Source organism: Hyperolius riggenbachi, chromosome 5 (genome assembly GCF_040937935.1).
Source record: "Hyperolius riggenbachi isolate aHypRig1 chromosome 5, aHypRig1.pri, whole genome shotgun sequence".
Taxonomy (NCBI): domain Eukaryota; kingdom Metazoa; phylum Chordata; class Amphibia; order Anura; family Hyperoliidae; genus Hyperolius; species Hyperolius riggenbachi.
The window spans coordinates 343,311,102-343,324,833 of NC_090650.1; the positions used below are offsets into that span (position 1 = coordinate 343,311,102).

The 13,732-nt window shown below is 41.0% G+C and overlaps 1 protein-coding gene across 4 annotated transcripts in view; it reads left to right on the forward strand.

Moving 5' to 3' along the window:
• The window catches only part of RP1 (RP1 axonemal microtubule associated), a 542,476-nt gene that overhangs the window by 471,937 nt on the left and 56,807 nt on the right, over positions 1-13,732 (forward strand). For all 4 annotated transcript variants that reach the window (XM_068237387.1, XM_068237386.1, XM_068237388.1 and 1 more), the window contains 2 exons: positions 1,274-1,422; positions 12,534-12,732. In XM_068237387.1, coding sequence (XP_068093488.1) covers positions 1,274-1,422; positions 12,534-12,732 — 348 coding nt within the window. The remainder of the gene's footprint in view (positions 1-1,273; positions 1,423-12,533; positions 12,733-13,732) is intronic.

Genomic DNA, 13,732 nt, shown 5'->3' on the forward strand with positions numbered 1-13,732 from the left:
TCCACTTCCTGCTGCTGTGTGTCTGCTCTCTTTCTTCTCAAGGTACAGTTTTTACAAAGAAGTACACTGAATAGTGCATCACTTGTACATTTAATATGCAGCAAGTGTAACAATGGCTTTGTAGGGCACTGCTATCTACTTTTTCTTTAATATTCATTTATTACTTGATATTTTTAATATATATTATGACCAAACAGCAGCAAATCCCTTTATGCAGTTCAGCCCATCACTCCTAGTGGTTTATACAATTCAGAATTACTGTCACTCTCATTGGTCGGTAACCAGTCAGTCACTGGCCAACCAGTGTTTTGCATATGTCATTGTAGCCCTTTCTGGCTTTAAAAAAGTACAAATTATAAAGATTCTTCAAAAAAATTTTCAAAAATGAAAAGTAAGAATTAACCGAATGATGTTACCTGTGCGACCACGAGGGAGAACTGCTGCAGTTGTTCTGTCCATGTCAGTCCTATAAGGTATCTTTATAGAAAGTTACAGACACACATTAGTGATATGTAATTAAACTTTGAATAAAAGTATATTTTAGCAGCTTTTAGTTATGCTGGACTTGGATGTTTGGGAACCACCAAATGGAATATTGAGGCATAATTTAGGGTCCCCTGGGTAGTGCCTTCTCCTCCTTTGATTTAAATAAATTCACTTTTACAAAAAATGAAGGAACATTTTTTAAACATTTATTTTTGTTGTTGTTTTCAAATCCACAGTAAAGGAAGAATTTTAATCAATTACTAGACCCCATGAAACCATGACCTTTTTAAGTTCCAGCTGTCTTGGGCCCGGTTCACACTGGCAGTAAAAACGGTCCGTTTAGGGGAACTAAACAGAATAGATCCTAAAAGTGGTTAGCGGATCCTATGTTAATTAATATGATGTGTTTGCATTGCTCCACTAGAATATATCAGTTTGGCACATTACGCCTAAGAGACCACAAGTTTGGGGAGGCTGCGATAAATCCGCAGTGGCGGGGGAATCAAATTGACAATGGAACAGAGGTTCAGGGATGAAAAATTGATGCCTTTTAAAAACTGATCCATTGCACAGATCAGTTTTTCCACGGATTCGTTTTGCAGGGTTAACCGAGTCTTGGTATTAGTAGAAATGGGTAGACCAATCTACTTAAATTGCTGGTATTGATAAAAATACTTACGGATAAATATTGGACATGTACTTGGCAAAAACATTTTATTGACAGATGTAACTCGGCTATTTTGAACCTTCAGAACTGAAAATGTTTTCAATTGATTTGCTTTTTCAGTGAAGAGCTATGGCGTTTCCATCAGATTCAGCCAAATACCTAAGCCAATTGCAGATATAACTCTGTTCATCACTCTGAGAGGAGCTCTGGGGGACTCCGGGAGAAGGAAGCTCGTCTGTAGAAAGAAACGTTTGTCTTCCAAAGAGAAGGTGGAGTACTGCATTTTTACTCACTACACATTTAACATGTGTCTCCTTCAGAATTATTGCAGCATATTTTCTGTAAGCTTGGTATTTCAGCAAACGTAGCAGACCTGAACTCAGGACGTCATCTCTTCTCGAAAAGATACACAACAGCATAATAACCTTTACATAAAAAAGCATTTCTTTGTTACAGCTGATACAAATCCTGCAATAAATCTGCACTGTTTCTACTTCCTGATTCATGAAAGCAGACATATTGTTAACGCCCTGTGCTTTCAAATGAGCTTATCTGCCATCTCTGCCATGGCAGTCATGTGACAAGGGAGAGATCAAATTACGACTTGTGATTAGACACAAATGAGGAGGAATTAGACAGGCTAAACGCTCTAAATACATACAGGGTGCATTTCTCTATGTTTTCCTTCTGTCCTGTGCAATAATTCACTTCCAATGTAAGATTATCCTCTATCAGGCAATTGATCGGTGGCCATTGCTGTAGATTTGGTGAATTCACTTCTGAACTTTTTTCCCTAATTATCACATTGTTCTTAAAATAAAGAGCTTCACCAATGTTGATTTTCAGCATTAAGAAAAATATTGTATTGGTCATTATGTGCCTCTGTGTTCCATCACTATACAATTACTCGCTTGCTATCCTTCCTCTGCATTATTTATTGAGTTCTGTGTAATCCTGGTATTACAATTATAGAAACAACTGTAATACTCACAGCCACAGACTCCAGGAACATAGACTGATATATTTTAATCATAATAATAATCAGCCAAGAAAGAGAATTTTGGTGTGACGATAATTGCATTCTGTAGTAAATAATGTGGGCTTAATTCCCATCATAATGCTTAAGCAATTTGCCTGGAGTTTGCCAAGCTGGTCAATTTGTTTCATTTGAAATTAAAGTCTGTGTGTGCATCATCTCCTGTTTTTTAATCATATTGTAACACTAGACAGTGCCAAAATATTAATGTGCTGCACTACCTGTATATATGAATGAACCACTGACTCCAGATAGGACACCTTGGGCCTCATTCACTAAATCTGCATTGAGAAGCTACCCCAGGTGATATGTTGCAGTGCTGAAAAATACCATTCAGTGTATTTTTTTTTAAAGTCCCTTATTGGGTTGAGTGAACTCATAGCTGGCAGTTTTGCAAGATTTTTGGCAAACTTACAATCAATGGGCTTGATTCACTAAACTGTGATAAGACAAATATCACACCTTATCAAAGATATCACACGTTATCAACGTTAACACGCCTTATTAGAGTAGCACAGCGAGCGCTACAAACTTATGCATGCTAATTAGCAATGGCACTCGTCCTGCCCTGAGCCCCTGCTGGTTCGTAGCGCTCGCTATGCTACTCTGATAAGGCATGTTAACTTTGATAAGGTGTGATAACTTTTGATAACGTGTGATATCTTTGATAAGGTGTGATATTTGTCTTATCACGGTTTAGTGAACCAAGCCCAATATGTGAGACTCTCGCAAACCAGTGTTTGGAAAAATGGCACATTCCATTAGAAATAGGAATGTTCTGTCATTGCATTATATACTGTATATTTATAGAGGAACTGGAGTGAAAATAACATAATAAATAAAATTGCAGATTTTTTAACAATTTTCATTTATAGATTATTTATTCAGTTTTTGCCCCATTGTAAAATCTTTCTTTCCTCTCCCTGGTTTACGTTCTGAAATGTATCACTGGTGGTGACATCTTTAGTTCTGCCAGGTGATTTGTACGGAATGTTCATTTTTTTTAGAGTTCTATGCAGAGAGGGAGATACTGCTTGCTTGGCAGCTGGAAAAAGCTGTTATTTCCCACAATGCAGCAAACTGTCAGGACCATGGTCATGACATCACACTGTGGGAGGGGTTTCACCACAATATCAGCCATACAGACCCCCCTGATGATCTACTCCAGAAAAGGTAAAGATTTCTCATGGGAAAGGGGGTATCAGCTACTGGTTGAGATGAAGTTCAGTCCTTGGTTAAAGTTCCTCTTTAGGTTGGATACCAACTGAGCCACATATCTTTGCTCTGATTAAAATAGACAGCATGGGCTGTGTTGTGGCAGCTAATCTGAACCTCTACCACCAAATGTGTACAACTCATGCCACCAGAGTGATACCATTTTTTTTCTAGAAACTAAACATTCTGTAAGATTGTTTATTGGCCATAGCTGATGTTTCCTACCATTCCATTCCATTCCATTTACAATGATGTGGATGCCTACAGAAGTTCCAGTGGCTCCAGTATTTTGGAGAACACGTGGACCTCCACTGTAAATTCCATGAGTATCCCTCAGACCACACTATGAGGCACCTCCCACCCACAAATTACATAATCTCTTAACAATCTATGTATAAGGAACTTGCCTGTGAATACTGATGTTTGTGCCGAGAACCGGGCGGAATCCGCCACTTCTGGAATCCGCTTAACAGTCAGCTGACTGTGCGGCTGACACTTGGCAGGTGCGTCTGCTGTGATTGGATGTGCAGAGTGTGGCCAGCCACTGATTGGATGAAAGTTGTATTTAAATGTGCAGCGTGCTCCCAGTCATCGCACATGATAAGCATAGCTGTGGCTAGTTGCTGGGTGCACACTCGTATTATCTGGAATTGATCTTGGCTTGTATTTGACCATTCTTGTCTGCTGTTTACTAACCCTTGCTTGTACTTGGATACTCTTGTCTGCTGCCTGGATCGACTTCTGCTTGTTACCTGGGTACTCTTGCCTGCTGCCTGGACCGACCCTTGCTTGTTACCTGGAAACTCTTGCTTGCTGCCTGGACCGACCCTTGCTTGTTACCTGGACATTCTTGCCTGCTGCCTGGACCGACCTTTGCTTGTTACCTGGATACTCTTGCCTGCTGCCTGGACCGACCCTTGCTGGTACCTGGATACTCTTGTCTGCTGCCTGGATTGACTTCTGCTTATTACCTGGATACTCTTGCCTGCTGCCTGGACCGACCTTTGCTTGTTACCTGGATACTCTTGCCTGCTGCCTGGACCGACCCTTGCTTGTACCTGGATACTCTTGTCTGCTGCCTGGATTGACTTCTGCTTATTACCTGGATACTCTTGCCTGCTGCCTGGACCGACCCTTGCTTGTTACCTGGATACTCTTGCCTGCTGCCTGGACCGACCCTTGCTTGTACCTGTATACTCTTGTCTGCTGCCTGGATTGACTTCTGCTTATTACCTGGATTCTCTTGCCTGCTGCCTGGACCGACCCTTGCTTGCTACCTGGATACTCTTGCCTGCTGCCTGGACCGACCCTTGCTTGTTACCTGGGCATTCTTGCTTGCTGCCTGGACCGACCATTGCTTGTTTCCTGGATATTCTTGCATGCTACCTGTTCCCTGAACTATCTGTCATTACTGGCAATCAACACTGAGGGCCTCATCCTCCTAAACCAAAGGTACTAGTCTTGAGTGATACTTATGAACTATTGAACTGTGCTATACCTGTCTCGGTCGTGCTCAGAGCCATGGCACTAGATTGGGGCATAGAGACTGACTTGGGACATAACCTGTCAAGCCTTGCACTGTGAAAGACAGAAAACCGCCATGCAACTTTTTCATAAAGGGGGCTGGGCTATGCAACAAAACTTGGATTTTATGGTACAAGTGGTAATCTTTAGCCATTTTTTCCTGATACTCAGTTATAACTTCTGCTGCCTGTGCTGATAATGTGAGTTTTATTTTTAAACCAGATGTCCACTTTAAATGGCTCACAGAGGGATGTTTGGATTTGTTACCTCCAGCCCGCATGGCCCTGGCATTACAAGAGCAGGTTTTCCACATGTATTCATTGGTAATGAAGCATTTGGCCTTTTAACTAACGTGATGCACCCCACCTCAGAGGACTCTCCTATGAAGAAAAAATAATTATTGCTTTAGTAGAGTAAGGACAATGGCAGAGTGCTGTTATGCTATGATATTGTGACAAGAAAATGAAGGGTGCAATGTTTACCGCAGAACACTTCCCTGGACAATATTATTTCAGCTGTGAAAGCATCATGCATCCTCCACAACTTCATTAGGGATTCTAACAGAAGGAATTATTATTATGTAGTATTTATATAGTTTTGACATCTTCCGCAGCATTGCACAGAGTAAATTGTCTTGTCAATTAACTCTCCCGCATAGAAGCTCACAATCTAATAATTTAGTGTATGTATTGTAGTCTAAGGCCAATCTACGGGGAAGCCAATAAACTTATGTGTATGTTTTTGGGATGTGGGAGGAAACCGGAGTGCCCGGAGTGAATCCACACAGACACGGAGAGAACATACAAACTATCAGGAAATGAATGGACCGATTGTAATCTATGGCAACAATAATCCAGGACTTCCTTCCAATGTGGCTATCCAGAATATTATTATTAACTAATTTCTATCCTTATCCTAATTTCTATCCTTAGTCCAGACAACTTGTGTTGAAATTGCAATTTCTTCAATATTTTAAATATTTCATGTTTTCAGAAATGCAGTGGGTGGTTGAATAATGATTACAGGTCCAAGGGGAACAACACATATGTAATTCACTACACACAGTTAGGGATGCGATAATAGCGAATCACTTGCAGGATCTGGAATCAGCAGCAAGCTGTCAGTTTGGTTTTTTTGTTATTTTTTTTAACTCAAACAGGAAAACAAGAACAATGCCCCATCAGATTACATTGGATGTGTGGTCAAGTGTGTTTTGCAGTGCAGAAAAATACACACAATGTGACCCCTGCCTAGAAGGAACAATGCCAACTATGCCCTTATGAAAACTTTTTGTCTTTATGTTCTTGCTTCTTTACTAAGGCTTCATTAATCAGATGCTTTCTTTTATTCCCTATATATTTAGCTGCACTGCACCTAGCGATGGTGGTACTATAGCAACGGCAGCCTCTGAAGGGGAATATCAGAAAGACTTGGTCTTTGTTTTCCTGGATTACTGTTCATTATTAGTAAATGTGTAACTGCTGGAAATAGCTGATCCTGTTTATAATCATTTGGAAGCTTTTATTCCTTTAAGTAATTGCGATTTTTATGTTTTCGCCGTTAAGATAAACAAAACAAAATTATAAAAGCTAATAAAAGATTGTACTTCTCTGATACTGCAATTTCCAGTCAGTTAAGAATTTATAGCAATTTTTGGTTTTATTATTATTATTGTGTATATATATATATATATATATATATATATATATATATATATATATATATATATATATATATATACATTGGTGTGAAAAACTATTTGCCCCCTTCCTGATTTCTTATTCTTTTGCATGTTTGTCACACTTAAATGTTTCTGCTCATCAAAAACCATTAACTATTAGTCAAAGATAACATAATTGAACACAAAATGCAGTTTTAAATGATGGTTTTTATATTATTTAGTGAGAAAAAAAACTCAAAACCTACATGGCCCTGTGTGAAAAAGAAATTGCCCCCTGAACCTAATAACTGGTTGGGCCACCCTTAGCAGCAATAACTGCAATCAAGCGTTTGCGATAACTTGCAAAGAGTCTTTTACAGCACTCTGGAGGAATTTTGGCCCACTCATCTTTGCAGAATTGTTGTAATTCAGCTTTATTTGAGGGTTTTCTAGCATGAACCGCCTTTTTAAGGTCATGCCACAACATGATCTCAATAGGATTCAGGTCAGGACTTTGACTAGGCCACTGCAAAGTCTTCATTTTTTTTTTCTTCAGCCATTCAGAGGTGGATTTGCTGGTGTGTTTTGGGTCATAGTCCTACTGCAGCACCCAAGATCGCTTCAGCGTGAGTTGACGAACAGATGGCCGGACATTCTCCTTCAGGATTTTTTGGTAGACAGTAGAATTCATGGTTCCATCTATCACAGCAAGCCTTCCAGATCCTGAAGCAGCAAAACAACCCCAGACCATCACACTACCACCACCATATTTTACTGTTGGTATGATGTTCTTTTGCTGAAATGCTGTGTTACTTCTACACCAGATGTAACGGGACACGCACCTTCCAAAAAGTTCAACTTTTGTCTTGTCGGTCCACAAGGTATTTTCCCAAAAGTCTTGGCAATCATTGAGATGTTTTTTAGCAAAATTGAGATGAGCCTTAGGGCCCGTTTCCACTAGTGCGGTGCGAATCGCTGGGATTCCACCGCTGACAAAATCGCATGTGGATGCGATTCCGCATGCGATTTTTGCCGCGATTTCGCATGCGATTTCGCATAGGCAGGCTATCAGCGATTTTAACCATGTCACTGCCTGGCTCAATGTACATTAGTTTTAGTGCGAATTTGCACGTGAAATCGCGGCAAAAAACGCATGTGCGATTTCCCCTATTAAATACATTGCCTGCGAATCGCCTGCTTTCCACACGCAGGCGAATTCTGCAGGCCCTACCGTGCAGAAAAATCCTGCACAGAAAAACGCACCAAAAAACTGACAAGTGGAAACAGTCTCATCCACTTGTATTGGTTATGCGAATCCGCATGCAGACAACGCATGCGGATTCGCTCTAGTGGAAACGGGCCCTTAATGTTCTTTTTGCTTAAAAGTGGTTTGCGCATTGGATATCTGCCATGCAGGCCGTTTTTGCCCAGTCTCTTTCTTATGGTGGAGTCGTGAACACTGACCTTAAATGAGGCAAGTGAGGCCTGTAGTTCTTTAGATGTTGTCCTGGGGTCTTTTGTGGCCTCTCAGATGAGTTTTCTCTGCGCTCTTGGGGTAATTTTGGTCGGCCGGCCACTCCTGGGAAGGTTCATCACTGTTCCATGTTTTTGCCATTTGTGGATAATGGCTCTCACTGTGGTTCGCTGGAGTCCCAAAGCTTTAGAAATGGCATTATAACCTTTACCAAACTGATAGATCTCAATTACAGTACTTTTGTTCTCATTTGTTTCTGAATTTCTTTGGATCTTGGCATGATGTCTAGCTTTTGAGGTGCTTTTGGTCTACTTCTCTGTGTCAGATAGCTCCTATTTAAGTGATTTCTTGATTGAAAGAGGTATGGCAGTAATCAGGCCTGGGGGTGACTACAGAAATTGAACTCAGGTGTGATAAACCACAGTTAAGTTATTTGGTTTAACAAGGGGGGCAATCACTTTTTCACACAGGGCCATGTAGATTTGGAGTTTTTTTTCCTCACTAAATAATAAAAACCATCATTTAAAACTGCATTTTGTGTTCAATTATGTTATCTTTGACTAAGAGTGGGTCCACACTAGACCCAGTTGCAGGACGGACACTGCAGTCCGGATCAGGGGAAGTACCCACCGTACTGCAAACTGATGAAAGTGCATCAGTTTTGCATCAGTTTCCGTTCAGGTTTTTCCATGACAGAAAACGTCTCCATCATTAGGAAGGAGTGGGAGGATTTTTTTGGGCCAATCATAAAGCTCAGGCTATCCGTTTTAACATCCGTTTTTTGCCTGTGGAGCTGGAGATGCGTTTTCTCATTACTTTCACTACCCCTGCGTGTATCCGTGGTCCTGATCCGTTGCGTGAAAATGCAGCAGATCCGGACCTTCCGTTCAGGTTTTGAAAACGGATCCCCGCAAACGCAGACGGATCAGTTTTTTACTTGGGTGAGGCTGGCTGCTATTTTGAATATTAGTATCCGGGACTCCGTTTTTCATCAGGTTTGAAAAACGCAGCCACGGATACGTTTACGGACCTAGTGTGGACCAGCTCTAATAGTTAACGGTTTTTGATGAGCAGAAACATTTAAGTGTGACAAACATGCAAAAGAATAAGAAATCAGGAAGGGGGCAAATAGTTTTTCACACCACTGTATATAGTACTGATGTCAGCACTGGCAAGATACAGATACCTACCACCGTCAGATACCTACATATTCCCCTACCATAGTCAAAAGACTTTATAAGAAATGTGTAAAATGCATACTAGTTCTTCCATACATTTTTTTGTTATTATTGGCTATAATAAGTGAGACAGTACTGGAAATGTACTCCTAATACTGGCTGATGACCCGGCGTTGTACGGGTATGTATTTGGCTGCTGTTTGCTCTGCCCACTTTTTCTAACCCTACCACACAAACATCAATGACAAAGTTTGTGAGCTTTGACATCAATAATTTGTATTTTCCCATCTAAATGAAACAAATCTAATTGGCTGTTTGTGGCTCCACCCCCTTTTCTGAATTTGAACCACAGTCACTCAGAGGGCACCGCTCAGGCCCCGCTGGGCCGATTTTAATAATTTATTGTTTTAAACATGCAGCAAGCACTTTGCTTGCTGCGTGTCCTACCCAATCGCCGCCGATCCGCCGCCAATCGAGGGCCCCCTCCCCCCTGCAGACCCCGTGCGCAGCCTGGCCAATCGCCGCCAGGCTGCGCTTTGGGGTGGATCGGGAGTCCCTGTGACGTCACAACGTCGATGACGTCACTCCGTTCGTCGCCATGGCGACCGGGGAAGCCCTAAAGAAAATCCCGTTCAGAACAGGATTTCCTTATGGGCGTGATCGCCGGCGGCGATCAGAAGGGTGGGAGGGAAAGGGCTGCAAGGGGAGAATCATGTAGCTAGCGCTAGGCTAGCTACATGATATGAAAAAAAATCGGGTGAAAAAAAACCCTCAGAACGCCCAGCAGGTTAACAGTGCAAGAATGGCAGCAATTAAATATTCCCCTTGAAAATCAATAGGTGCATTTTGTATTGGCTTTTGTAGGCTCCACCCACTTTTCTGAATATTTATCACAGTCACCCAGTAACCAACTGTGCAAAATTTAAGAACCCTGCCATTAACAGTGTAAGAATGGCTGCAGTTTACATTTTCCCAGTGAAATTTGTATTTGGTTCCACCCACTTTTTGTAACCTTGACACACAGTCACTCAGTGACCAAGTTTGTAAGCTTTCAGGTTCCTGGCATCAAAATTGTGTGAATGGAAGCAGTTTATCCAGAAAATAAGTCTGATTGGCTATTTGTGGCTCTGCCCCTTTTAGTGAGTTTGAACCCCAGTCACATAAAGGGGCACTATGGTGAAAAATTGTAAAATGTAAAATATGTGCAAAAAAACCAAATACGAAGTATGTTTTTTCCATAGTAAAATGAGCCATAAATTACTTTTCTCCTATGTTGCTGTCACTTACAGTATGTAGTAGAAATCTGACAGAAGTGACAGGTTTTGGACTAGTCCATCTCTTCATAGGGGATTCTCAGCATGGCCTTAATTCTTTATAAAGATATTCCCTAAAAAGGATTTAAACAGTGATGCTAGCCAGCTTCCCTGCTTGATACACAGTTTTTTGACAGTTGGACAGAGCAACTGCCATTCACTAAGTGCTTTTGAAAATAAATAAACCCCTGAGAATCCCCTATGAAGAGATGGACTAGTCCAAAACCTGTCACTTCTGTCAGATTTCTACTACCTACTGTAAGTGACCGCAACATAGGAGAAAAGTAATTTATGGCTCATTTTACTCTGGAAAAAATGTACTTTTCATTTGTATATGTTTGCACATATTTGAAATTTTACAATTTTTCGCCATAGTGCCCCTTTAATAACTGATTGTAGCAGGTTTGAGGCCTCTGCCATTAATGGTGTAAGAATGGCAGCAGTTTAAATATTCCCTTGAAAATCTATAGGCACATTTTAATTGGCTGTTGTAGGCTCCACCCACTTTCCTGAATATTAATCTCATTGCCACAGGGTGAGCCAAGTTTAAGAACCCTGCAATTAACAGTCTAAGGCCTCTTTCACACTACATGCAATTCCGATTTTTTATCTGATCTGATTTTGGATGCTGATTAAAAAACATACTGCATGCTGCTAAGATTTTTAATCAGAATCCAAAATCGGACTTCATGATCTTCCAGAGTGCTCCGGGATAGAAGCTTTCATGAGGACAGAGCCTAGGCAGGATTACATACTAATATGCAGCAATTTAAAGGACAACTGAAGTGAGAGAGATATGGAGGTTGCCATATCTATTTTCTTATAAGCAATACCAGTGGTTATCCTGCTGATCCTCTGCCTCAATACTTTTAGCCATACACCCTGAACAAGCATGCAGCAGATCAGTTTTTTTTTACATTATTGTCAGATCTGTCTGGATTAGCTGCATTCTTTTTTTCTTGTGTTATTCAGACACTACTGCAGCCAAACTGATAAGCAGGACTGCCAGGCAACTGAAAATAAATATGGCATCCTCCATATTCTTCTCACTACAGTTGTCCTTTAAAGATATGAGAAGTATTTCTGATACTAAAACCAAGATAATTAACGTAAAAATTGATATCTTTATTAATGTATTACATTCTAATGTATATTTTACGTTAAGCGGTATAGGTTTCAGGTTCAGCAGTAGAGATGGTCAATAAGATTATAATAGTTTCAAGTTGATGCAAGTTTTAGGTTGGTTTTACGCAGGTTTATGCAGTTTGAAATTAGACCAACCAAATTCAGTAGCTGATGATTTTGGTTGAATTTCAAGGTGAATAACTGCATAAAAGAGTTACAGATAATCCAGCAAGTTCATGGTGAGCCAGAACTCCTAGGAGTGTGTAAGGGGCTAAAGAGGACCAAAAAGTCTCCTTGCTAAAATGCTATGCAAAACAGAACAGTGTTTGCAATTATTCAGCTTGGAGTGAGCATTGTCCCACAATGCATCACTGCTGAATATGCAAAATGTCCCCTTTGTTGCCCCTGAAAGCCAAACACGCCTCCAGAACTGCTGGAATACAATGATGTGTCAGCCTATGAAAAGTGCAAAACCACAATAATCCAATATTCATACAGACATCAGTGCATGGCATGGAGTAATATAGCTCTATGGGTTAGGACTTGAAACATCCAGAGATACAGATTGCTCAGCAAGCTCATGGTGATGGTGAACCAGAACTCCTAGGAGTGCGTTAAGCGCTAATAAGGGCCCAAAAGCCCTACAACTAAAATACTATGCAAAACAGTTTTTCAAAACTGCATAAAAAACCTAAAATTTGCAGCAGGTAGAATTCCTAGTATGTGTCATTGTCCATCCGTATTCTGCAGTGGTAGCGTTTGATAGATTGGTGTTTATTGGGAGCGTTGCTCTCTCTGTATTTGGTTGTTCTGTGGAACTCATAAACATGATGCTCCTCTGCTTTTATCTATCAGGCAGTTGGATTTCAATTGGAAACTGTTGACATCGGCATAATACAGGAGCTGCTCATAGAGAAAGAAAAGCAAACTAATTTACAGCTGGAGAAAGCTGTGGTTGAGGAAGGATCATTCATCAAAAACAAATACATCTTTATAGCCCAGTCGTGGAAAAACGAGAAAACTAAAATGATGTCCATGACTCTACCAGTGACAGGTCAGTGCGGCTTGATTAATAAGAAGTTAAAAAAAAGGCAAGGTTTTCTAAGGGCATTTTATAAATCTGGATCTTGTATCGTTCTCTTGTATATGGTTATAGTATGGTGTGTTCTCTATCATTTCTTCTATTGATCCCACTCTCAGTGTTCTACATGGGAAGGATGATTTACAAACACACTACAGCATGACCCCCGGTATCTGGCACAGGCGGGGATGACCTGATGTCGGGTACCTGTGCTTGCCGGTTGCTTGAAGGATTCCCCCCAAGCAGGAAATACTCACCGATCATCCAGGCGCCATGTTTTATACATCTTCAAGCTCTCAGCAGCTTTCCGGCATTTTCAGTGTATGGCTCCCGGCATGTCACCTGACCCCGATCGAGTCACATGACATGTAATAGCCATGCATGAACACCGGAAAGCCGCTGGGAGGTGCAGGATGAGATGAAGAAGGAGGCAAAATGATCAGTGAGAAATTCCTGCTCTAAACCCCACCCCAAAACCCCCAAAAGTTCAGCCCCATTATCTCACTCAGGCATGCCAGTTAGTTGACACTGTTGTATGAGTTCTGGATAACGGGAACTTTGCTATATAAAGGTTTCTACTCCAAAAAAGCATGTCAGTAAGTAGAAAGGAGCACTGAAGGTGGGCCCAAGGGGAGGGGGGAGGAGGGGGGCCCTTTACCCCATGGCTGTATTAGTGTGCCCACTGCTCCCTCCTCCTGCGCTCCCTTTCTGAATTGTGCCCCGAGCGGGCACCCCCTTAGAAACGGAGCTGCTTTCTTTTGCATTGGTTTGTGAACCAGTGTGTGAGCAGTGGAGACATAGGGCCATATGCAATTAACTTTTTCTAGACTTTTCACCTAGGTGATATTTTTACAACTTGTCATAAAAATGACTTTTAAGTCATCAGCAAGCAAGAAAATACTCAAAATAAATTTGATAGTACTTTTTCACCAACTTTTGGGTACTTTTTCGGTTGTAAAATGCTGAAAATTTA